The 26,691-nt window shown below is 43.1% G+C and overlaps 1 protein-coding gene across 2 annotated transcripts in view; it reads right to left on the minus strand.

The window, feature by feature from the left end:
- macf1a (microtubule actin crosslinking factor 1a) overlaps nucleotides 1-26,691 on the minus strand; it is a 189,210-nt gene that overhangs the window by 7,868 nt on the left and 154,651 nt on the right. For both annotated transcript variants that reach the window (XM_080734855.1, XM_080734854.1), the window contains exons 72-92: nucleotides 19,010-19,111; nucleotides 18,560-18,733; nucleotides 17,937-18,092; nucleotides 17,323-17,520; nucleotides 16,575-16,703; nucleotides 15,430-15,615; nucleotides 14,214-14,369; nucleotides 12,866-13,072; nucleotides 12,410-12,529; nucleotides 12,084-12,253; nucleotides 11,689-11,848; nucleotides 10,454-10,648; nucleotides 10,055-10,327; nucleotides 9,298-9,486; nucleotides 8,952-9,063; nucleotides 8,122-8,273; nucleotides 7,839-8,001; nucleotides 7,420-7,574; nucleotides 6,958-7,032; nucleotides 5,185-5,202; nucleotides 3,855-3,972 (exon numbers count right to left, since the gene is read on the minus strand). In XM_080734855.1, coding sequence (XP_080590981.1) covers nucleotides 3,855-3,972; nucleotides 5,185-5,202; nucleotides 6,958-7,032; nucleotides 7,420-7,574; nucleotides 7,839-8,001; nucleotides 8,122-8,273; nucleotides 8,952-9,063; nucleotides 9,298-9,486; nucleotides 10,055-10,327; nucleotides 10,454-10,648; nucleotides 11,689-11,848; nucleotides 12,084-12,253; nucleotides 12,410-12,529; nucleotides 12,866-13,072; nucleotides 14,214-14,369; nucleotides 15,430-15,615; nucleotides 16,575-16,703; nucleotides 17,323-17,520; nucleotides 17,937-18,092; nucleotides 18,560-18,733; nucleotides 19,010-19,111 — 3,208 coding nt within the window. The remainder of the gene's footprint in view (nucleotides 1-3,854; nucleotides 3,973-5,184; nucleotides 5,203-6,957; nucleotides 7,033-7,419; nucleotides 7,575-7,838; nucleotides 8,002-8,121; nucleotides 8,274-8,951; nucleotides 9,064-9,297; nucleotides 9,487-10,054; nucleotides 10,328-10,453; nucleotides 10,649-11,688; nucleotides 11,849-12,083; nucleotides 12,254-12,409; nucleotides 12,530-12,865; nucleotides 13,073-14,213; nucleotides 14,370-15,429; nucleotides 15,616-16,574; nucleotides 16,704-17,322; nucleotides 17,521-17,936; nucleotides 18,093-18,559; nucleotides 18,734-19,009; nucleotides 19,112-26,691) is intronic.

A 26,691-nucleotide genomic window follows, 5' to 3' on the forward strand; every position in this document is an offset into this window, starting at 1 on the left:
CCTAGCCACACCCCTCACAGCGATCGCCCCTAGCAACGGAACAGCAAGGCCAGTCAATTAAATGGGTGCACCCTGCAATTATGTCCCCCACGCCAGCCAGGTGCACCCTGTAATTGGGTCCCCCAACTAACCAGCCATCAACATTTTAAAAGGAGCCACGTTGGAAGCTAGCAGCATTATTAGAAACCCAGGCCGGACACGCCCAGGTCTTGGACGGTCCAATTCTCTATCTTTCTGTTTCTTTCTTGCTTCAGAGATTCTAATCAACTATCTGATGTTTTCTTTTTTTAGTTTTTCTTGGTCTCAAAATTAAATAACAAATAAATAAAAGAAAACTATAGGAATCTTGTAAACCATAATAGCTTAGGCTGTTCAGTACAGCTGCCAGTGTGATGCTAATGAAGAGCAAAATGTGAATAATCACCGCATCAAAAACACAGCTCAGTGCATTTTCAAACCTTGGCTTCCGTAACTTGGACATGCATTTTCAAACTTTTCTTTGGTCATCATTTATACCATCAAGACCGGGGTGGGCCATGCCCCACTGGTATGAGTGAATGAGGGAAGCATGATGTAGACTCTGGCACAAAGACAAGACTGACATCAACCCCAGGACAAACAGTTATATATATTACATACACACGCGCGCACGAACGCACAGACACAGTCACACACACATACACACACACACACACACACACACACACACACACACACACACACACACACACACACACACACACACACACACACACACACACACACACACACACACACACACACACACACACACACACACACACACACACACCCCATATATAAACATAAAGATGATGACATCGGCGTTTGGTAAGTGAAAATGAATGCTTAAAATCTAAATGGATGGATAGATGGATGGACGGACGGACAGAGAGAGAGAGGTAGGTACCTATTCGACAGCCGAAATAGCCAGGGGTGACTGTCACTGAGGGACAACAAGAGACAACGTGAAGTAATCGCATGCTCATGGTGGGATGGAGAGAGAGAGAGAGACACACACACACACACACACACACACACACACACACACACACACACACACACACACACACACACACACACACACACACACACACACACACACACACACACACACACACACACACACACACACACCCTGATAAACACATAGTGGTTGACTGCTGCTACTACTGCCCCTTTTAGACGAGACTGTCTGAGGACATGCATACGCACACTGTACTGTAAGCCAGTGGGCAGGTGTACACACGTACACACACAGGCTACAAGTAAACACTTCTGGGACCAACACACCTTCAGTGAGAAACATGAAAAAGTGGGGTTACCTATGCAGGCACACACAGACACACACAGGTCCAGACTGAGCCATCAGACTGAGTGTCAGACCTCTGAAAATGCGTAAAATAAAAACTGTGAACAAGATCCAGAGCTAGCACGAGCAGAAAGCTGGGAATAAGGGACAATGGCGGGGACAGGAATATAGGACAGGGATAGGAAGAAGGTACGGGGACATTAATCCATAACATTAGTCCAGTGGTCACAGTCAGCAAGGCACAGCAACAAGCCCAAACCATCAAACCAAACCAGAGGAAGGACAGAGAGAGAGAGAAAGAAAAGACAGAAGAGGAAGAGACAGAAAAACAGGGAAATGGGAAGGACAGAGTCAGTGAGAAAGAGAAAATGGTGAACGTATAAGAAGTATAAATAGAAAGAATTAAGGAAGGATGAGAACTCAGACAGAGCCAATAGAGACAGGATGTCAAAGATGGGGTTGGGGGACCAAACCGGGAAGACAGAGTTAGTGAGGAAGTAAAGAACGCTCGCACGAAAGCGACAGAGAGAGAGGAGTCCAACCTATACGAGATGAAATGGAGCTACTGGAATCGCAGCGAAGGATCTTAAGTCCAGGGTGTTGCACTGGGGAAAGAGAAAAAGGAAGGGAAGAGAGAGAGAGAGAGGGAAGAAGAACAGGGGAAGGGAGAAGGAGAGATCTGAGGATCATGCACCATGCAATAGTATTGCTTTTCTTTTGAGGTACAGATAAAGAAAATAAAGTGGAACTGAAGAGAGTGTGAGAGACAAAGAAAGACAGATGGAGGGGGTGAGGGAGAGTGTGACAGGGTTAAAAGAAGATGAGAGGGTAAGACAAGGGATAAAAGGACAGGAGTGTATGAGGGGGAGAGAAAGGAACGACCAGGGGAAAAAAACAAGATGGAGTCTAATAACAGACTTCATGTGGCCAATCTCTGACGTATCCATGACATACTATATGACTCCATCATTGGCCAAGGTTTCAGCCCGATTTGACTGCCATCCACTTCTGCTTACACACGACTTGGCTCCGAAAGAGGCTAGCTAGGTGGTAGAGGGCCAAACAGTTAAGTTATAATGTAGCTATGACTTCATAGAGTCTGAGCCCCTTTGATGTCCATTATTATAATAATATATAAGTGATATAAAGATTAGTGGGGTTCCATGTTACCATGGTGACATGTGAGCATAAGAAATATAGCTGTTGATCAGCCAGGTTGCGAAATTAGCTCTGGAAATACAGAGACACACAGACACACAGAAAGACGGTTAAGGCGCTCTTACAGATGGCTATATAGTGTGGGCTTACTGGGCTACCCTCTTTCACTGGGAAAATAAAAATACTTGGAATGGAAGCACAAGGCCTGGGTCCAGGCACCTAGGCTGCTAATGCGGGTTCGGGGTCCGACCGACCGATCGCTCTCTCCCAATTTCCTGTCAGACTACTGTTCACTATGAAGGCAGAAAAAGCCAAAAAAATACTAAATAAATAAATAAATAAACAAATGGAAGAACGAGAATAGAGACAGCAAGAGTGTTTGGAGAGAAAAAGGACAAGCTCCTTGGGTGCTGACACACTGTCAGACACGGACACTGCAAGAAAGTATGGGTCAGGGCATCAGCCAGTTAGTTAACTCTCATGACAACTTCAGCAGGCGACTGGCCGGTCCGTGCTCCCCTCCGCATACTCCTGTGTATCAATTACACACCCCATGAAGCCTTCAATCGCATTCCTAAGCCAATAATTTGATGACCGGCGGAGACTCAAAGGAGACTCTTTTGAGTCTCCTACTGGAAACTCCGTCGGTCAACAAAGTACTGGCTTGGGAACTATTCCTTTAACCACTTTTAACCTGCCGTCCCTATTTTGGACATGTCATTATGATAATATATGATTTATTACATTATTTATTGTTATAATATAACTAATATAACTTTTAAAAGCGATAACAGAAGATCTAGGAGCTCACACAACGCATTGCGATACAACGCATTGCGATACAACGCATTGCGATGCAACGCGTTTGTGAGCTCGTAGACCGGGTATTTTTTCCGCTCCTCATCAAAGACAAAGTATATAGGGCTAAAGTGGTTAAAAATGCATGCGAGTGTTAATTTAGGCTAATTTGTACTTCGAAGGCCTTATATGCCACAAGGCATGAAGTGGATAGGTAACAGGTCATTTATACTTCGACAAAGAATACTTAGTAGTGTTTTTTCATTTTCTGTCAGACACATTTGTGCAATGAAAGTCTTTGGGTGAAAATATATATCATATATGGGTGTGTGTGTGTGTGTGTGTGTGTGTGTGTGTGTGTGTGTGTGTGTGTGTGTGTGTGTGTGTGTGTGTGTGTGTGTGTGTGTGTGTGTGTGTGTGTGTGTGTGTGTGTGTGTGTGTGTGTGTGTGTGTGTGTGTGTGTGTGTGTGTGTGTGTGTGTGTGTGTGTGCGCGCGCGCGCGCGCGCGCGCGCGCGTGCGTGCGTGCGTGCGTGCGTGCGTGTGTGTGTGTACGCAAGCACCACTAACCTCTGCATGGGTCATTCTTGACCAGGAACTCGTCCAGGGCCATCCAACCACCGCCGACCCTCACCATGACCGTGCTGCGCAGGATACGCACCAGACGCAGCTGCTGGGAGTCTCCGAACTGATGGCACACGGGCGCAGAGGAAGAGCAGGACGGAGGTGAAGATGGAATAGGCGAGAAAGGAGGAAGATGGATGGAAAAGAGGAGAGACAGACCAAGGTAAGAGAGTGATTGGAGAAAGAGCAGAGACAAGAGTGGAAGAGAGAGAGAGGATAAAGAATGAGGGGGTTGGGGGGGTAATGAGAAAAAGGAATTCAGTGAGTTAACAATTCTTGGCACATTGTCCGCGAGCTTCAAACGACTGATAGCCTTCACACACCAAGCGGCCCTTTCCCCAAACCTTGAGCACAAGACTCCATGCATGCAGTAATCACTAAACGATACATGCATAATTCACTTGATTGATCTGTTGTCTACAGCAGTGGTTCTCAAACTTTCAAATGTCAAGGTCTCCCCTTAACTCTGACAGTGTACAAATGGAACCAAATGAACCCGTCAGGGTTCATTTGGTTTCATTTGTACACTGTCAGAGTTACAGACTTGTATGGGTCAATTTAGAACCCTCTGAGGCGGTCAATTTAGAACCCCCTAAAGGAACCCACAGAGTCCCTAGAATCCACTTTGAGAACCAATGGTCTACAGCATTGTCTGTCTGATGCAGCGCACCCCCACAGACATCTTCCATGTTATGCGGTACATTTTCAGAAATAATTTACAACACTTTGTTTTTCTATACCCACAGCAAAAGCAGTCCACCCAAGCAGATTTTCTGCTGAGTTTGGTCCCCCAGCAGTTTGATTTTGTTCCCAGCGCTCTAGCTCTAAGGCACAGAAGATCGCCTCACCACTAATTACCACCTCAGACATATCATTGTCATCCATCTCATTTCGCGCAATTTGTCATTCTCCACGCAAAACAAATCACACCAAGAGCACAATTGGACAGCGAAACCTGCTCACAGGCTCACAAAACCAACAATGGAGTGCTCCACCCACGTACATTTAGGCTGCATCTTATGGTGTGAAATTTCCCTGGTGGTCTGTGCTGCCTAAGAGGCATAAGACACAGTGGTATTTCACACCCGTGACCACTTTCAACCTGGTGTCCCTACATGTCATTAGAGGACAGTTTTTAAAAGGACAATAGCTGACCTTCTTTTTTATTTAATATATTTTATCTATTTGGGCATTAAATCAATTGAGAGCACTCTATTGGAGGAAGAGCAGCAAGCAGGTCTCAGATGTCCGATCACGGACGTGGGAGTCACTTTACCTGGTTTCCAAGGAAGAACTACAATTAAGCATCCGGAGGAGGAGAGACACAAGGAGAAAGAAAAAGAGAAAGAGTGAAACAACAGTAGTGACATTGACTACAGCTCTATTCGGTCTTTTGTGCACATAAAGGCATTATGCATGTAAAGTCTGTTCTATATGCCATAATTTATACTATTGGTTTAATTTGTATTCCAATCCTGCACAAGCATAGCTGTGCATGTGAAGAGAAGCAGTGGACAAGAATGCATGTGAATGCTATGACGGTGAAGTGAGAATGCGACGTAAAACACTGCCACGTGTGGAGAGATGGAAGTGACAGTCAGCGAGACGGTGAAACCAGATGGAAACATCAAACGCACACGTAGACACAGACAAACAAAGGAGAGGCGTACTGAAAGACAACATGAATGACGAGAAAAATCTGGGTGCAATTAGTGTCCCCTGTGTCGCTGTAGTAAGACACTATGGGTATCATTACCCAATGGATAATGATGAAGGATGGAGGCAGAGACAACGGTCCAGAACAAGCTGTTGGAAGTGTTTACAGCCGCAGCATAATGCTACTTACAGTAGATGCACACTGAGAGCCCAGGCTAAGTGTGAATACTGTGCACCAGTGGTAGGCTGCAGACCACCATAACTCTGAGACTGAGAGTGTACAAACGAATACCTATATGTGGTCACATTATATAATGGGTTTGCTATTAGAAAACAGCTATGTTATAATACTACATCATCTGAATGAAATCTTCATATTCTTTCTGCATTGTACTTTTCTTTTTTTTTTTTTCATTTCTGTTATTCTTGATAGCTACTGTATAGTGAGATAAGAGGGAGACAGGACCGGTGGGAGGGAATGACATGCAGTGAAGAGCCCTTGTCTGAACTCGAACCTGGGCCAGCTGCGGGAAGGACTACAGCCTTATTTATGTGATATGCGCTCTTACCAGGTGAGCCACCGGGGGCACTCCCTACTTTCTACTTTTTGAACACTACTGCATTATCTTGGCCAAGTTGACTTTGACTTATTTGAATACCGTGGGTCTACTGTAGCCGAAGCACCGCTAACAATGCTGCCATATGCCTGCTAAGTACTGTACCTGGAGGGTCAATGTGCATCCACACCTTTAAGCCTGATTTGTTCTTAGTTGTGCACAGGTGTCGCACACAGTAAAATAGCATGGTCTACAAGCCTGCAGCTCTGTGACGCCTTGTGAGCTTGTAGATCTGCTATAGTCGTTGCGTGACACCTGTGTGCAACAAAGTATGACAGAGGCTTTACATTTACGACATGGCTGATATTAGTGTCATGGTGATGCACAGCCGCAGTGCTGTGAGATGTAACACAACATGTTATGTGAATGTTATGATGACATGTCACTGTTATTATACATTCAGACACCTCTGGAATACACCATGAGCACATGATGTTGTGAGAGGTACACGTAGACACACACACATGAAGATGACCGACTGACACTTTAATGCCGAAAGGGGCGAGTGGTTAATTGGTGCTTGATGATGCAGTGAATGAATGCAGCCCGAACCTGACAACACTGATTACAACAAGTAAGATCAATTACACCATTCAACAGATACACTAATGACAACCAGTCCACTACCGATGAATGTTCCTAATTCAGCTGTTGGGAAATATCAAACAGATTCAATATTCATCAAACGTTTAAACTGAAATAATACAATTAGACTAAACAGTTTGCATTTCACTGTACAGTGAACTCTACTCGTAGCGCCACACCAGTGGACTCACCCGGTACTTGTTCTCTCCAATCTGCTCTACTTGGAACCTCTTGGCACATTTACACTGGGCAACCTGCCGTGTCACCTGTACAGGAAAACAAGAGGGCATGTGAGAAAAGAAATACCATTATCATCATTATAAACATTTACCATTATTGCATCGTTTATTTTTATCCTGGGCCAGGATTAAAAATGTATTGCCTTAGCGGATACGAGAAGAATGGGCACTAAGGAAGAGTGGGCACCTCAGTCTAAAATTGGCTATTTTGTCCAAATTGTTTAATACAAATGGAAAATTATCTTAAGTAGGTTAATGTAAAGTAGGCTACCTTACATGATGTGAACATGCAGGTAAATCATTATCAAACCAAACCTACATTTATCCTTGAACTTCTTTATGCCCAAAATGATTGGACAATGGTTTTGTAGTAATTATAGAAATAATTGCTACAAAAGCAGGGACCCTGCTCACCTCGTCCTCAATCTTGTCTGCGTCGGTGGTGGGTCTGTAGGCGTCCTTGTTGGGGTGCAGAGCAGCTACGAACTCGTAGTAGTCGATATAACCGTCTCCGTCTCGGTCAAAGATGTCTGCCACCGCTGTCATCTCCAGCCTGCTGGTGGGGAACTCTGCACAGGAGAGGACAGCAAACGATCAGCTGAGTACGGACGACAGCCAGATGCCAGTCCTAAACTGCCAAATGTAACCGCTAACTGGTGGAGAGACAAGGCTAAAGAAATCAGTGATTTCTTCAAATCAGATGGTCTTTCGGTTGAGGACATTCCCATCAATATTAGTGAGGAACTCCACGGAAGCCGTTAACTGGTGAGCCGACGTTGTGGCGAGAAGAAAAGATTGCCTATGAAATCCACCAGTCGATAATTTGGACTTACTTGAGGCCAGGATGCCGTCGATAAATTCCTGCCGCGTGATCTTGCCGTCCTGGTCCTTGTCGATGCGCCTGAAGAAGTCCATGACACGAGACTTCTTGTGGTTCATCCAGCGCATGTACTTCTTCCTCCACACGTCAAAGTCAAAGTTGGCAAACTCTTTCAGCTACGAGTGAGATCGAGAAAGAGAGAGAGAACAGCATGGGTAAATAAATCCTCCACAGCTGAAATTGATATATGTGACATAAATGGAAACAACTGATAAAATTGTGTATGAAATAAGCACCTCCTCGAGTCTATCCAGACCGTCGTTGAGTTTGCGCTGGCGGTCGAGTGCCAGCAGCCAAACTTGTTGCCACCGGGCACAGAGCTGGTTGAGCCGCGGGTTGGCCCCAGCAACCTGCATGGCTGCCTGTTGCTGCTGTTGCTGGTTTTTACCTGTAGAGGGAGCAAGAGGAGAGATACACCACAGCTGTCTTTATTCCACATCATTCAGCCGGTAGTTGGTTTGATGACTTTTGATGACTTATTAGGTGCTAACTAAATAGAAGTCAGCCTTTATAGGTTAAAGCTATACTGTGTAAGTTGCTCAACTAGTGGTCAGTAGCGGTAATGCTTTTTTCGGCAGTTTTTCGCCCGGGGTCGCCGAAAAGTTACATAGTATAGCTTTAAAGGACAACTTTGTTTTTTTACAACAAGGGTTCATATTTTAGATTGTAATTAGAGAAAAGAAAACACAACCATTTTAGCGATTTAGATTTCAGTGGGTGGGGGCATGCGTACAAGTGGCTAAACTGTGTTTTTAGACACAATAAGCCAGCGATTTCTTTATCACTATTTAAAATAACACTATACTAGCCTCCATAAGTCACATCTGCCCATGAAAGATTCAAGATTGCGGTGCATCTTGAGAATTGGTGGCTAAATATTGTGACATTTAGTCACTTGTGCATGCCCCAACCCAATGAAATCAAAATCATTAAAATCGCTAAAACGATAGAAGGCAGTAAATGAAAACATTTGAACACTCATCTTTTCTTTTCTCTAATTACAATCTAAAATATGAACCCTTGTTGTAAAAAAAACCAAAGTTGTCCTTTCAGCAGGGAGACTTACGCGCTCCCCTCCTCTCAGCCAGGCTACTGGGAGGGCCGGCTGGTTTCCTCTTGTACGTCTTCGTCACCTTGTCCACGTCAGGCTGCTTCCTCGTCATCTCCTCCATAAACACCTGAGGACAAACAAAGACGTGTTCAGTTTCAGAAACACTAATCTCACTAGTACACTGGAACCAACAAATGTACAAATGGAACCAAATGAATCCTGTTAGAATTCATTCGGTTCCGTTTGTACACTGTCAGAGTTAAGGCGAGACCTTGGCATTTTAAAGTTTGAGAAACACTGCACTAGTAAAGTCAAGATAGGAACAAAACGTTGGTGGAGTTGATTACATGCAGTAGCTGACCTGGTGTTCTGAGATGAGTGTTTTGAGCTGAGGGATGTCCTGGGGGAGGGGCTCTGTGTCTCTCTGGACCAGTGTGGTCTCAGCCCACTGCAGCCATGACAACAGCTGCTCCAACAGGTTGGCGTTGTTGAGCAGCTCCGTCAGAGCCGTCTCCAGGCGCTGCTCGTGCTGCTTGGCCCACGTCAGCACCTGGAAGGATGCAGAATTATTGATTAATAGAGAGGTACAGTCAGTGGTTCTTTCAAGGACCCTCCATAATTCTTTGAGTGTACAAATGGAACCAAATAGATCCATTTGTACACTCTCACAGCTACAGACCTATAATGGTCATTTAGGGCTAGCTCTTTATGTGTTCGTTTACTCGTTATTTACGTCGTGGGTGGCAAAAAATAAGTTACCATTTAAGCCCTATTTCTAAAATAGCAAAAATAGTGGATCTACAAGCTCTCAAGGCGGCGAGAGCTTGTAGAGCCACTATTTTCACAATTTGTTTATGGACGAAAAAAGAAAATGTTTGAAAATGTTCGCCTATAATTTCCAAAATCGGGATGCCACGTTGAAAGTGGTTAATAAATGAATGGCTGCATACAATAAAAGTTGGAGACAATATGCATAAAATAACAGAATGTTAGGTTTTTAATGTGAACACTAGGGGGTGGCAATTGCCATCGCCACAATGCCCCAAATGACGCCCCTGCAAGCCAGCATGGTGATGATCGACCCCACTCTCTCTAACCTCCGTCCGTGGCCCTCTCACCTCCTCGAAGCGCGCCCTGATGATGGTGATCCAGTGCTTGATGGTGGTGATGCAGTCGGGGTGACATTGGGGCAGGATGGCCTCCCCCATGCCGGCCGCCTTGTTGACGTCCTGTCTCTTGCCCTCCACAGTGCCCATGAAGTCGCGGTGCGTGTGCAGCAGGGCCTGCAGTGTCTCCGCCTCCTCGGGGAGGACGCCGCGGAAGCGCAGCGTCTGCTCCGCCTCCGAGAGCCACTCCAGGAGCACCTGCACCGCCGCGCGGAACTCCTCCGCCTGCATGGGGAGGGAGGTGGAGATGATGGCAGTGAAGCACGGTGTAGAGCAGTGGTTCTCAACCATTTTACGACACGTTGAGTATTACAGTGTGTATGAGCTGTAAAGAAGAGCTTCTCCTCTGACCTGCTTGAGGGCCTGCTGGAGGCGGGTCTGCTTGGTGACGGACAGGGCGCAGACCGTGTCCCAGCGGTTGCTGAGCTCCTGCAGCTGAACCTTGACCCAGGCCGTGTCGTCGCGGCCCGTCTCCATCAGCTCGCGGGCCGAGCGCTTCAGCGTCTGAACGTTGCCCGTTCTCTTGCCCAGCTCCTTCTGGAAGGCCTGGGAGTGGACAGTGCTTTATATGAGTTTTATGGCTCTCATGCTTAACTGTAACGCACTTATCATCTACGTCAGTATAGGCTCTCAAACCTTTTCCATGTCAAGGACCCCCTAATTGATGTGTATTTGAATCTGAAAAGAGTTTATGCCAGGGCCCCCCAGAAGAGAAGATTTGTGTAAAAGAAAAGAAATATATAGTACTGTATATATTCAAATTTCAAGAGAATTAAAACATAGCAGATGTACAAGCTTGCAGTGCAGAATGAAGTGACGTGCTGTGAGCTTGCACATCTGCTATTTTGTTTTGAACATTTTAAATGGATAAAATGATTGTGATGCTATGTTAACTACTTTTCCCAGGGACCCCCTGGAACCCCACTTTGAGAACCACTCATCTACGTAAATAGCGAGTACCCATAGTCTCATGACCAGTAAGACTCCCTAAGACTCTCCCGGATGCTCCTAGCCCGAGTTATGGCATTTTATGTGCGCTGCAGTGGCAGGGGGTCCTCCACTGGGGGCGCCACCACTTTTGCATCCGTTCTGGAGCACCAGGAGTCGGTGGTCCCCGGGAATTCCCCGTGAGCAGCCCCGTTGGGGTGGTCATTTGGTCATTTTTGCACATTTGGTCATTTTTTACATCTGGGGGTCCCCCAGGGACCTGGGGGTCCTTGGAGGTTGTAGTTTGGCAGGCAAGGAGTGTGTGTGTAAAATCTGGCATGGATCGGGTCAACGGGTGCGGAGATATAAGCAGGGAAAAAGTGTGACGTGTGACCTGTGAGCACATTTGGTCATTTTTTACATCTGGGGGTCCCCCAGGGACCTGGGGGTCCCTGGGGCTCCGGGGGTCCTTTGAGGTTGTAGTTTGGCAGTCAAGGAGTGTGTGTGCAAAATTTGGCATGGATGGGGGCAACGGTTGTGGAGATATGAGCAGGGCAAAAGTGTGACGGACTGACTCACTGACAGACAGACAGCCCGGGGAGGTTCATGACTACCATTGTCAAGTGGAGACCAGTCAGAAAAGAGCAGACCATAAATACCTTGTGTGAGTCCATGAGGTTTGTGACCAGGTCCAGGTCACCGTGGACAGGCAGGTCTTCAGCCAGCTGTGGCTCTACTCGGTACAGCCAGTCCACCAGGGCCTGGAGGGCCTCGGCAAACTGACCTGAGAACAGCAGAGCCTCCTCCAGCTTATGTTGCCTGACAAAGAGAGAGCGAGAGAGTGATATTGGTTATTGGTTTTGTTTTATTATATTATACTGTATATCACTGTTTCCCAAACACTGGGTCCCATTAGTTGGTCGCGGACCAATTTGTATGGGTCACAAGTAAATTATATTTTTTTGGTTTCCTATAAATTTAGTTTTGAATTACTATTATTAAAAAAAAAGTTTTTCATGAATGAAGTGGATGAATGCAGCCTCTTCCCTCTCACCTCTCAACACTCTTGCCACAGACGGTGTCCCACTTGTCCCGGACCTCTCCCAGCAGGTGGTCCATGTTCTGGGTGTCTGCTGGGAGCTGGGCCTTGTCCCTCATGGCCTTACCAGAGCGAACCGTGGTGTCGTACAGTGGCTGCTTGGAGCCCAGCGCCTTCTGGAACTCCTGCGTATGGAGAGAGAGAGGCAGAGATAATGTAGTACATAGTTATTATTATATGTCAATCTATCTACACAAAAATACATTTTAGCATTGATAAATTAGGTGTGTGCACATATGTAGATGTGTAAAACAACAGACATGGTCTTCATGGTTCCTTACCTTGTGTTTGGCCAGCTGAACTTTGATCTTGTCTGGCTCATTGGAGATCTCTAGCTCAGAGTCCAGCCTGCTCTCTGCCTCCTCTAGCCAGTCGGTCAACTTCCTCCACGCCTCGTGGAACTGCAGAAAGAGAGCAACATAATGGTTTCATGTCTCTGACAAGAATTCCATCACTGACGTGAATAGCATTTTCCGCTGCTAAATGACACAAGGCAGACACACTTCATGTTGAAATACCACTGGAGTGTGAAAATCATGAGAATTTGATGCATCTGTCTCTAAAAGATTCAAATAATGTATGTTTCTGTTAGAAACACTGAGGCATTAAACTGACAGTGAGCCCAGCCAAAGGTCTCAAGATCTCTAACATTAGGGTTAACCACATGAACCCTAACATCCTTATTCTGTGCTGAACATTTGGTGAAAACATCTGAATCTCATACAGGACGCCAGTACCTGTTTGGCCCGTTTGCGAGCCTCATCCAGGTGTCGACCTCGGTCCAGAGATCTTTGGACCAGCTTATCCCAGCGGGCCTGGACGCTCAGCAGCAGGTTCTTAATCAGAACCACGTCTTGCTTGAGACTGGCGAAGCGGAGCTGAGAGCCGGCCTTCTCCAGTGCCAGAACCTGTTCTCTGTGGGTGTTGACCTCATTCACAAACACCTGGAGAGAGAGGGAGAGTGAGAGAGAAAGAGAATTAATAAGCCATCACTTCAATATGTTCTAGGAGAACCGTATAAATGCACCTTTTTGGCTGCACAATGTGTGTGGAGCTGTGATCAACTGAGGGACAGCCAGTGGACAGAAGAACCAAGCACATCTGGCAAAACAAAGTCACTGACTGCTGCATATCACTGTTATCATTGTCTCATTGTTTGTTATTCACATTATTACTATATTGCTGGTTATTAATTACATTAAAATGTTATATGTAAGCTTTGGCAATGTAAAACATATTATCATGCCAATAAAGAATTTTGAAATTGAAGGAAATTGCGAGAGAAAAAGAGAGTGAGAGAGAGAAAGCATGAGATAAAGAATTAGACACGCTAATATGTTAGTAGGACAGTATCATGCCCCTTGTTGCTCTGTAAAGCACTGTTGATGATCCGTTTTGTAAACAGACAAAAGAAAAGTCTTTATAAATCTATGTGCTTTAATAACTGTGGCTATAGCTGAAGGTGTTTATTACTCTGAAAACACAGTCATTTGATAGAAAAGCTATCCATCACGAGGCAAGGAGAGAGAGCCATGACGATGCTTGATTATCTTTTCTGGAATAGGTCCATGTGGAGGTGTTATACAACTACACTAATACTATTGTATTATACAGACTTTAAAAAATATTTTATGCTTTAACCATTAAAAAAATAGCAGATATACAAGCTCACAACGCAGCACCAAGTGCTGCGCTGTGAGCTTGTAGATCTGCTATTTTTAAAAAATAGTGTTAATTTTTTGCAAATCTTTGAACATATCTTTTTAAAAGCGAACATTTGTAACCTGGAACAACATATTTTGAGATGGGGGTCGAATACATGTAATTTTGAGGGTCCATTGACATGAAAAAGTTTGAGAACCACTGCTTTAGAAAAATAATTTAAGAGACATTTATAAAGAATCGGGTCAAAATCTTCAAAGACTTGCACCAATTTTTTAATTTTTCAAAAATAGCAGATCTACAAGCTCGTAGCATGGCTGTGAGCTTGTATATCTGCTATTTTTCAATAGTTAAAGCATAAAATAATGATTAACGTAATAATGCGTTCCAGGTCTAAACCATTGAGTGCCATATATCCATTACCTTGTGTTCATCTATTTGGAACAGGACAGTGTCCAGGATAAGGCTGGGGGGCTGGGCCATGTTGAGGGTCTGTTCAGCCTGGGTCAGCCAGTTGATGGTGTCCTGGAGGGAGGTCTGGAACCCTGTCGCCAAGGAAACCGCCTCCTCCAGTTTCGCCTGTGGAAAGGAAGGAGGAAAACAGGAGAATTTAATGTTCCTTTCTGTCTCAGTAAGTCAATCGAGAAAAAACTAAATTATACTGTGCAAGTTATTTACTGAGAAACTACATGAATTATTGATACATTCCAAGAATGTCATATTTTACTAATGATAATAATGAGTATAAAACAAAAAAACTAATCATAACAAAACTGCATTTCATGACAAAGATGAGCAATGATGACAATATTTATAAAATGTTTACAGTAATTATATAAAATAAAGTATTAAAGGAGTAGTTCACCCTCAAAATGACTTTTTTTCATTGATTACTCACGCCATGCAAACTTGAGTTCAATAATATTTTTAGTTTTTTCTCGCATTCCATCCATCCATCCATCCATCCATCTTCAACCGAGTATCCGGAATCGGGTCGCGGGGGTAACAGTTCCAACTGAGACTTCCAAATTTCCTTATCCTGCACAACTTCCTCCACTCCCTCTGGGAGTATACCGAGGCGTTCCCAGGCCAGTCTGGAGATATAATCCTTCCATCTGGTCTTTGGTCTGCCACGGGGTCTCCTCCCAGTGGGACGTGCATCGAGGACCTTCCTAGGAAGGCGCTCGGGGGGCATCCGTACTAGATGCCCGAACCACCTAAGCTGACTCCTTTCCAAGTGAAGGAGCAGCGGTTCTACTCCAAGTCTCTCTCGGGTGATTGAACTTCTCACCCTATCTCTAAGGGAGATACCAGCCACCCTTCTGAGAAAACTCATTTCGGCCGCTTGTACCCGAGACCTTATACTTTCGGTCATGACCCAGACAGTAATTTGATTACAATAAATGTACCCCCATTGATTCCGGATGGGGACCCAAATGCATTCGGGTCCCCCCCATCCGGAATCAATGGGGGTAGATTTACAATAATATAATTCTTTGTCTTAGGAGTGCGACAAATACAATGGCATGAGTAATCAATAGGGGAAAAAAAGTCATTTTGGGGGTGAACTACTCCTTTAAATTAGAATAGCAACAACAAAGGACAGAGACCAGAGCAAGGCAGGACAACGCAGTCTTACCTTGCGGTCATCCATCTTGGTGTTGAGGCTGGCCCATTTGTTCTGCAGCATGGCCAGGTTCTGCTGGGTCTGCGTAGTCCCGGGACCGCCCCCCTCCTCCCCACCACGGGCCAACAGCATGGACTCTCCCTGGTCCAACAGACGGTTGTACTGTTCTCCCCGCTGGGCCAACTGGGCCTGAAGCTCCTGGAGGAGGGAGAAGAGACAGAGACAGATGTAGACACAGTGGATGATACAGCAGGTCCAAGAGAGAGAGGCACACAGACAAAGATAGAGGTACAGTAGGTAGATGATACAGCTGGTCCAAGACAGCCAGAGGTTGCTGGAACACACCAGGATTATACAGAAACATTCACAGACATGCATCCAGAGCACTAGCCATGGGAGGAGGAGTCTTACTGTGTTTCAAACGTTTGTTTTTGACAATGGCATCCATTAAAAATTCAGCGACAGCATACGGCAAGTATCTTTTTTGTGGGAAAGGACGGGCCAAGGAAATGTCATCTAATACTCTGATCAATCTTTTATCTCTGCTGTCAAACAAATACTTTTATGATATTGTTTAGGAATAGTTTGCCACGCGGCACTGTACTGTAGTGTACTGTAGCGTGCCGAAAACAGACGAGACCTTGTGCACACAACGCGCCATATCCTCGACACGTTGTGAGCTTTTAGGTCTGCTGTTTTCGGTGCGTGACAGCACTGTGCGACTGAGCATAAATTAGCCTGGTCCAGTATAATTGTTGTTTCTGTACAATACATGTTATGCTGCATCATGTGGCAGTAGTGCAGATGTGCCATTTCAATACTTCACACATACTGCCATTGGCAAGACAGTAGATTGCATGATGATGTTAGTGTTATGGTGCAATGTGCAATTTGTGCATCTGTGTTTTACACATAAAATACAGTAGACGTTACATTTGATCATGAGCAACAAAATGAAATATTTGTGTCAATGGTTAATGTAGGCCAATATTTTGTATGTTATGTGTTGAGGTGACTTTTTCTGCAAGTATATTACATTACAGGCATAACAATCGCTCAGTTACAGTAAGCAGTGTCTCGTGAAACAGTCATTATTAGCTCATGCCCAGGAACATTGCTTGCTGTAGGTGTCATGGTGTAATAAGTGTTTTGTTTACCATATGCTGCTGCAGCTGCTCCCTGGCGGTCTCAGGCAGACCACCTGTTGGTTTAGCAGCAGACAGTTGGCTCTCTGTTCTCCTGAGCCACTGGAGGAACTCCTCTAGCTCCCCATGGAATCCCTCAGCCTGGAGGAGGAGAGACGGGATGGAGAGAGGGAAGAGAGAGGAAGAACAGTCTCAGAGTCAGAATGATCACGTTCATCCATACTGCCACTGCCTTTTGGATAACATCTTATACATTATTGAATTGCAAGTGTCACCACCAGGCTGATTTTTGCAAAACAAATTTTTGAACACTTTTTGGCCTAAAATCACGCAAATTGGATGTCAAATCACAACCTCTGCCCCTGATTTCTCAAATGCCCCTCTTCTAGCGCCAACATCAGGCGGACTTTTGCAAAACGCATTCTTGAACACTGCTCCTACAGATTTTGGCCTAAAATCAAGCAAAGCGGTACACAGTATCTCTAAAGTCATGTCATCAACATGGATCTGTCCCATTTCCCATATTCCCTCCTGATTGGATAAGATTGCCTTCTAAAGTTTGTGTATGCGACATGACGGTCGCTTATCTCCCGATTAGGGAGTCTTACTGGTAACATTATTGAATTGCAAGTGTCCCTTATTAGACACGCAAGCTCAAAGGGATGAAAAACACAAACCTTTATGTCAACAATAAACTAAAGTAAAGGTGCCTGCAAGAAACCCCATCCCATGAAAGATTGTTTCTCCTTCAGTACAGTACCTGATGGAGAGCAGCCTCCAGTAGTTTCTGTCTCTCCTGGGTCTTGAGCAGCATACTCTCCCAGCTCTGGTTCAGGTGCTCCAGCTGGTCTCTGAGGTGACTGGCCTCGTCTCCAGGAGTGGACTCTAACAGCTCAGCGCCAGCTCTGTTCACCGCCTCCACGGTGGCATGATGGGACAGCACATCATTACGCAGCACCTGGAGGAAAGAGAATGGGAGGACGTATGTCAGAATGCACATGTGGTTCAAGTGTTTAGGAAACAGATAGAAGCACAGTGTGCTTCTGTTGTGTGCTTAGCACAAGATTAAACTCACACTGCGTACTGTAGTCTGCCTTTTTGGTTGATTGTTGTGTTACGATGCCTTAATGGGTTGTGTATTTTAGCATTAAATCTTAGGCTAGGGATGCCCAACAGAAAAAGATCTTAAAAAAATAAAAAGAAAGAATTGCTCAAAAACAGTAGAGAATAGAAATATATATTGAAGGTAGAGCTTTGTGGCTGAATTTGGTCAAACTTAATTGAGACAATCAAGAGTTAGGCTTAGAGTGAGTGAAGGAGAGGGGGAAAAGGGGTTCGAAGTGAACATGCTTGTTAATAAAAATATGCACGTACGTGATGCTTAGCCAACTCGATCTCTATGGCCTTGGGGTCAGAGTTGATGGGTCGTTGGGTGTCCAGGGTGGTGTGTGTGTGATTCAGCCATGCCTGCAGCTCAGACAGGGCATGCTGGAACTGACCCAGGGCCAGCAGAGCTCCCTCCAACTTGTGCTGTTCAGGAAGCAAGACAGAGGAATGGAGAGTTAGACACGGAAACATACCTTTGTTTGAAAATAGCCCAACTCATGGTTCAACTGGCATTACAGTGTATATTGTATAATTTTATTGTATTATATCGTCTCTGTCGGATGGAAACCTTACATTTCCAAAACCTTTCAGGATTCAGGATTCAAACTTTTCAGGACTCAAGGCGTGTCACTTCCCGCCAATGGTTTGAGCGAACATTTGTAACTCAAATATTTGCTACTCGGAGGTCCCTGAGACATAATATTTTGAGAAGGGCGGCCAAATACATATAATTCTAGGGGTCCTTAACATTAAAAAGTTTGAGAACCACTGACATAGAAACATGAAAGGACTTAGAAGACAATTATAGAATCGGGTCAAAAATATTAAAATACTTACAAAAATGATCACGAATTTTCAAAAATAGCAGATCTACAAGCTGGCACAGTCACCTGTCTGTGGGTGATCTTGTCCCCCAGGTTCTCCCAGAGGTGTCTGAGCTCAATGAGGGGCTCCTGGATCATGTCTCTGTCCGTCTGGTCCGACACCTTCTTCAGCAGCAGCTCCCCCTGGTGGCAGAGCTTCTCCATGTCAATCTGCTGCTGGTACACTTCAACTTTGTATTGCTGCTCGGGGGGTGGAGGAGAGGAGAGGAGAGGAGAGGGTAGATGGGAAAAACAGTAAGATGTTAGTTGAGAACTTGACACATGTATTTTTGGAACAAAGTCAGCTTCTCCGTGCAATATAACTGCGTTGTACTCTGCCGTGTAGTGTAGAAACTCTACAAGTCACTGGTTCAACCAGTGACACCAAGGCACGTAACTGTACATTTACTCCTATGACTTTCATCCTGAGCCGTTAAGCCAATAAGACTTGAATTACAGGGATGTTGTTATTCATACCTTGAGTTCTTCGATCTGTTGTTTGACAGTGCCCAGGTCTGTTCCCACCGTCGTCATGTCACACAGTTTGATCACTGCATTGTCCAGATAGTCAAACATGCCCTGCAAACAACACACACACAAACACAGCATTTCCTTTTGAGTATGTACAGTGGTTCACAGAAAATTGAGTCGCCTCAGGTATCTGTAGGTACCTCTGGACACCCACCGGTCTCTCTGGAGATGGGAGTGTCTAAAAATAGGAGGCCGTCCTTTCAGCTTATCTTCTGCAATACAGTCAAGTGACACTAGATGGCATAGCAGAGCAATTAGTTTAACTATTTTGCTGGGGATTGAAATGAATTGAAATGAACCACAGAAGAGACTACTGTAGATACTAGAGAGTAATTATACTTTAAATGGTGTAAAAATACATTTTGGCATAGGACTTTTTCATTAAATGTTAATTAAATGTCTCATTTGTATTTGTAAGGGTCCATTTAAAACTGGCTATGGGACTAAAACGGATAATTATAAAGTTAACAGTTCACATGACAATGAGCTTATTACCAGCACTTAATAACAGTTCCACTGTTTCAGAGAGAGCATGTTTCATTATGGAAAAGCTCTGCTGTTCGCTTGTCTGTCTTTGTTTCCTTGTTGGTTTGAAAACATGTGTCTACCCATGTTTTTCTTAGATTAGCCAACTAATTCTACTATTTCTTTGCATTTGATGTAATTGGTGTTGGTGTAATGATGTATTACCTAAGTTCTAAGAATTACTTGAGTTCAATGTTGAGGTATTTGTATTTTACTTTAGTATTTACAAATTCAATTTGGTGGTCATTACTTCACAGTGTCTATATATCATTGATTACTGCACCTCTCAGTTCTCAATTATAAACATTTATAATCATGTAGTCCAGGGGGCGCCTGAGGGATTGAGCATACAGTTATGAGAGCACTGGCCAAACTGCATTCCTGGCACTCAGCCGATATCACACGTCGGCTTTGTCCCTTTCAATGTGAGCAGGGCGTCACCCAGCGTCAAAGCCCGCCTCCACATCCTGGCTGTCTGCAAAGGCTGTATGTCTACTCGTGATGTAGCTCTACTGTAGCCTATACAGTATTCTACCCCCACCTCCAAAATAATAAAAAAAAATCTCAACTGAACTGTGTCATGTTCCCAGCCTACATAGGCCTATACTGTGTATTTACCCTTCAACTATAAAATATATATTGTTTTTAATGAGACATGCTTTGTAATTAGGCTATGCTCCCAAATCCATATTATTATCGTCTGTTCGCATATTTCAATGAGTCCCGCAAAAGGAGGTTTTTAGCGAGGTGAAGTGAAACACCAACAAAAGTCACCTGGAAGATGAAGGTCGGAACATTTATAGCCTATGGAGCATATTTCTGGACATTATCTACGGGGATGGGCTATTTCTCTATCAAAATAACAACTTTTCTAGTGTTATTTCTTATCCTGGTAAACATCATGGGTCTGTCTGACAGACAGCGTTCCTTGTTCGGCCATGTCAGATATATGCGCTTTCTCTAATTATCCAACAGAAGAGAGAGAGAGAGAGAGAAATGGTCAAGCCTATAATATATTCAATAGAAATATATTTGTTATGCCAAATTACAAAACCAAACCCGAGTGGCCCCGTAATGGTCTTGTCCAGTTCCGTCCCGTTCGGATTCTTTTTTTGGTTTTTTTTAGACCTGTGACATTGTCCTGAAATCCGTTTATTTCCGAGGTTCAGAGAGACCCGAGCATTTAGCTTATGATTAGGCTATTAAAAGTCCATGCGTGCCTCTGCCTTTCATGTGGTGAGGTCTACTCAATCTAACATACTGCAGCTGTGTGAACTGATTGACAGGCACTGTCAGAAGTCAGAGCGGTGTAAACTTTATCATGTAATGTAGACTTTATTGTCCAATGCTGCTGGTTGGTTGCCTAGGAATCTAAATCTATAATATTAACATTGAAACAAAAGCCAGGGAGAAAGGAATGCTTTTAAACAAATGTCAAGTTTAGGCTACTGAGTCTGATGTTGATTAGCAAATACATTTGTTTAATTTCGCTGTTTTAATATTTAAATGGTATGATGATGATGAAAGCAACATGCGTGCCTTAAGAGGAGGCTGGACGCACTGGAGAAAAAAAGCGAAATAGCCGATCTGCAAGCTCATAATGGACATGATTTATTTCAGTCTAACAGTGGACTGACACTGGACTGTTTATTCTGTCTGTCTGTCTGTCTGTCTGTCTGTCTGTCTGTCTGTCTGTCTGTCTGTCTGTCTGTCTGTCTGTCTGTCTGTCTGTCTGTCTGTCTGTCTTGTTTTGTCTATAAACCAATAAATGTTTTATAGCCAATATGCTATAGACATTTTTAAAAGGCTTTCATATACTCCTGACATTTTTCAAATGAGGTTTGGGCTAATAGATCACTATGTGTTCAGTTTAGGCTATTTTCTGGGTTTCAATTAGGCCTACAACAACACAAATAATAGCTAATAATAATACATTTTCGGTTAGTCTGACAGACTGCACTGTTATGCAGCAGGGGAGGGGGTGCTATGACATCCAGCAGCCAGCGGCCAGCGGTGGACAGTAACTGAGTAAATGTACTTGAGTACTTTTACTTTTATTTGTACTTCAAGTAGCTTAAAAGCATGTACCGGTATGTCCTCTTGAATACGTTTATTTAAAAGCAAGTACTGTTTTACTCTTTTTAAGAAGTCCTCCACTCCATCAGTGTTTCAACTGTAAACCTTTGCTTTGTCCCAAACAGCGTCAAAGCCCTCCCCCACATTCCTGGCTGTCTGTGATGCAGCTATGCTGCTCCCCCTCCAACCGTCCTACTGTATATGTTCCATGTTCTCCCTTATAGACTGTTTTTATTTAATTTTTTGACACTTGCTTTGGCAATGTAAACGTATGTTTTCTCACAAAATGTCATGATTACCGAAAAGTATTGTCACATCTTCTTCTGAGACGTTGACATTTACCAGAAGAGGAGGAATGGAGAAGGATTTCTACAGGCATTAGGCCTACATTTATGACCATGATGGCATTACATTATTATTATTAAACCACAATCAAATGGTTGTCCAGGTGTCTGGGACAACTAATAAATATTTATGAACAACTTTATGAGGCTATTGGAAAAATGTTGCCTACTGCCTTGTTTCCAAATAAAGAACAATTTCAATTGAACATGTGAACAAAAGTTGTGTCTTTTTCGTTTCCTTATATTTAGCTTATTATTATTATGTCACGTTTGTGTTGTTTTGGGACAGTGTGTGAACCAATTATTTTGTAATTGTTTGTGTCACAACGTTCTGTCATTTGATGACTTCTCCGCCTCTCGCTCTCTCTCTCTCTCTCTCTCTCTCTCTCTCTCTCTCTCTCTCTCTCTCTCTCTCTCCCAGCCCTAGAATATATATATACATACAGTATATAGTATCAAAATCAGCTTAACCACTTTAATCTAGCTTGTAGATCTTTTTCAAAAAGAAAACGGAGCCTATAGTCTAGTCATTTCACAAATGTAGCCTACCATTTGTAGATTATACAAATATTTGAGCAGATTAAGCAATATTGTGAGCTTGTATTTTCAAATGGCCTAAATGTAGGGCTGAAGTGGTTGTATGCCTTTATAGCAGGGGTCTTCAACAGGGGGTCCGCGACCCCTAGGGGGTCCGCGGAGGTACTGCAGGGGGTCCGCGAAATTATTGCTTAAAAAAACAAAAAAATATATATATATATATATATTTTTTTTTTTCATTTTTCACATTTATGTTAAAAAATAAATCATGATTCTATCCATTTTGAATATCTTGAATACATGATTACTATGCAATTGACAGATTGTTGATAGTATTGACATTGGTTCTCAGTTAATAAGTAGTATGTTTAGAAATGGTAGTGGTACGGCCCACCCTGCTCGCTGTAACTTGTACATGTTTAAAATAAAAAATATGTCGTAGCCCCAACCCCCCCACCCTACGAGGTGGTAGGGGGTCCCTGCTCCATCTCCCCATCAGTTTGGGGGTCCCCGGCCTGAAAACGTTGAAGACCCCTGCTTTATAGCCTAATAATCGAAATTTGCAAAGTATCTAACTGTTTTCAAAAGATTGTAGTGGAATAAAAATAGCCTACTCGAGTAAATGTACTCAGTACACCAATGAAGCCTGCGTGTGCCGTCAATTCAACACGGGCGGACAATAGAACTGGTTCAACATGTTTGGCACAGATACTTGTGTATTGGAAGCAATTAGCTTGTCTAGAGGGTTGCCTATATGGTCAGCTGCTCCCCCTCCAACCGTCCTACTGTATATGTTCCATGTGATGTTCTCCCTTATAGACTGTTTTTATTTAATTTTTTGACACTTGCTTTGGCAATGTAAACGTATGTTTTCTCACAAAATGTCATGATTACCGAAAAGTATTGAAAAACAGTGTGGTAAATAATAGTTTGACATTTTAACTTGACCTTTCACTCTGTAATTAGAAAGGGACCCTTTCACAAAAGCAAAAGCGATTGGTCATGTCAGAGGCTTGGTTCTCAACAAGAATTGACACAGTCAATATATAAGCTGGTCAGATGGAGAAAAAAAAAAAAAAAATGTTTTTTGAAAAAAAAAAAAAAAGTTTTGGAAAAAAAAGTTTTTTGGAAAAAAAAAGTTTTGAAAAAACTCGGGCGTGCTCAAACAACAGTAATAACTGCGTATTACCTTACTGTACTTTACTGTACTGTATACTGTACCTCACTGTACTGTACTGTACATATTCTGTGTTCTATATCTATGAAGTCTGTGTTCTAGATCTATGAATTTTGTCACTCCCCCCCCCCCCCCGTGTATGTGTGTGTGTGTGTGTGTGTGTGTGTGTGTGTGTGTGTGTGTGTGTGTGTGTGTGTGTGTGTGTGTGTGTGTGTGTGACTTTTACTTATAACTGAGTACATCTACAGTGCAGTATTGATACTTTTAAGATACTTTTAAAAAAACAAGTGTAAAACATTTGAGTACTTTTTCCAACAGCTACTTTCCCCCATAGCCTGGAGGACTCCTGCTAAGTTTGCAGTTGCCTTAGAGCCTATTACTCTATAAATCTATCTGTGATGTCTGATTGTACTAAAACTAGCATGCTTATTAGGCAGTAGTGGGAAAAGTACTCGCATTCTTTACTTAAGTATCATGCAATACTGCAATGTCAGTGGAAGTCTTGTATTCAAAATGTAGGATACTTGAGTACAAGTATAAAAAGTATTTGTATTAAAATGTACCAAAAGCAGAAAGTACGCATTATGCAGAACTTAATGTAACCAAGGTGTTCAAATAAGTGTATTGATTGTAGGCATTTTCCAAAATCTTGTGGTATTTCACTGCTACATATCGTTCTAAATATACGCTTTCTTGTCATTTAGTACAATGAATGTGTTACCGTGTCTCTAGAAATGTGCTCATTATTGGTGAAGATACTAACTGTAATTCTCAAAGACTCGCATTGGTTCATTCAGCACATCGTTTTTGCTCTGTTTCATTTGATATTAAAATGCAACTCGAATTAATCTACTGTGTGGACACTGATCAGATGACAGGAAGAAGCAGCTCATCAATGAATGTACTTTGTGTTGCTTTTGTAAATTGTGTAGGGTACGATATTTTCATGACTTCACACCAAAGCCCATATCATGGTCATAGAGTTAAATCATTGACAACTTGCATACTCGTTCAGTTCATATGTTAATGCAGATGGTATGCAGATGGTGTGACACATCACCTACTACAGCCTACAACGATGCCCAGGGCAACACTGCATATTGTCTATAAATGGCTCACAGTTTAAATAACGTACGGTTTATTTGGACAATCATCTGTAACAGATGAAGTATAATTAAATACGACGTGATTAACGTTTGTTTGACATCCTCATCACAATTACATTGGATGCATCGCGTTGATTAAAGTGAATGGCTGCTATAGTTTTGCTAGTTTTCATCACCTAATCACCTTCCTTTCATAACCTAATCTCTACGTTTAGAATTGAAAGAAAAATAATGTTAATGTTAGTATGAAGCTAATTATAAAGCTTAAATGGAAGATGATGTCAACAATGACTTGTGAAAATCAAAGAATGATAACCGATCTACAAGCAATCATACAAACATTTTGTACTTTGATGCCAATACTTTTGTACTTTTACTCAAGTATAGACCTCTCTTTTCTTCTGTTTCATTTATCACAAGCAGGCTGGCCACAGGCACCGGCTCAGTGTGAAGGAATGGTGCTCCCTGCTGGACAAAATATTTCATTACAGCAGTACAGGTCTGGCTCCCAATCATGAGCTCGGTGACCATGTGACATGGACAGCCAATCGGCAAATAGGTCCCCTAGGTCCCCTGAATGTCTCAGGACAATGTAATCTGTTTAAAGAGCTGGTCCTGCTGACCAGCTAAAAACCTCCTCGCTGTCACATCTTCTTCTGAGACGTTGACACAAGAGGAGGAATGGAGAAGGATTTCTACAGGCATTAGGCCTACATTTATGACCATGATGGCATTACATTATTATTATTAAACCACAATCAAATGTTTGTCCAGGTGTCTGGGACAACTAATACATCTTTATGAACAACTTTATGAGGCTATTGGAAAAATGTTGCCTACTGCCTTGTTTCCAAATAAAGAACAATTTCAATTGAACATGTGAACAAAAGTTGTGTCTTTTTCGTTTCCTTATATTTAGCTTATTATTATTATGTCACGTTTATGTTGTTTTGGGACAGTGTGTGAACCAATTATTTTGTAATTGTTTGTGTCACAACGTTCTGTCATTTGATGACTTCTCCGCCTCTCTCTCTCTCTCTCTCTCTCTCTCTCTCTCTCTCTCTCTCTCTCTCTCTCTCTCTCTCTCTCTCTCTCTCTCTCTCTCTCTCTCTCTCTCTCTCTCTCCCAGCCCTAGAATATATATATACATACAGTATATAGTATCAAAATCAGCTTACAGTTTTTTTTCGATTGCTAAAACATTTTTTTTTTAAATTTGGCACAATTTTCACAACCTTTACTTCTGTCCCCAATCGCTTGACTCAATTTGTTACTACTTTAGATTTCCTTATCATATTAGACTCTGACTTTCCTTCTTTACACTCTGATGTAAATTTCACATCACCTTGTTGTCAAGACACACTTTTCAGGTTTGCACACACTTCTCACATAAAATCTCATAGCATCAATCCACAACACACAAATATTCAAATCTCTAAACTTTCGGGTCAGGCGAGCAATTCAGAGCCAGGTCCCACTGCTTCAGGCCATGGAGGAGGCTTATGGAGATGTGGGCTTTGAGGCCTGTCAGGGCTTCATGCGGCACTCTAGGCCAGGGGTTTTCAAAGTGGGTGATGGGGCACCCTGGGGTGCCACAACGGCAGTCCAGGGGTGCCGCGAGATCATTTGATAATATTTTGAATTTATTTGGACACTTGAAAAAATATTATTTATTATATAAAGTACAAAGTTATTTTCAGTCAGTTCTAACCAAAATGGCTATTATGTAATGGCTCAACGTTTTCCTCGCAACATAATCACTAAAATATCGTCACTGTCGGGCAGAAAACTTGTATCTCCAAGTTTCAAATGTGTACGGCTTTTGGTAAAGAAAAGCCATGCTACATCATACAAGACTGTCGC

Source organism: Nannobrachium achirus, assembly GCF_963921795.1.
Source record: "Nannobrachium achirus genome assembly, chromosome: 10".
Taxonomy (NCBI): Eukaryota; Metazoa; Chordata; class Actinopteri; order Myctophiformes; family Myctophidae; genus Nannobrachium; species Nannobrachium achirus.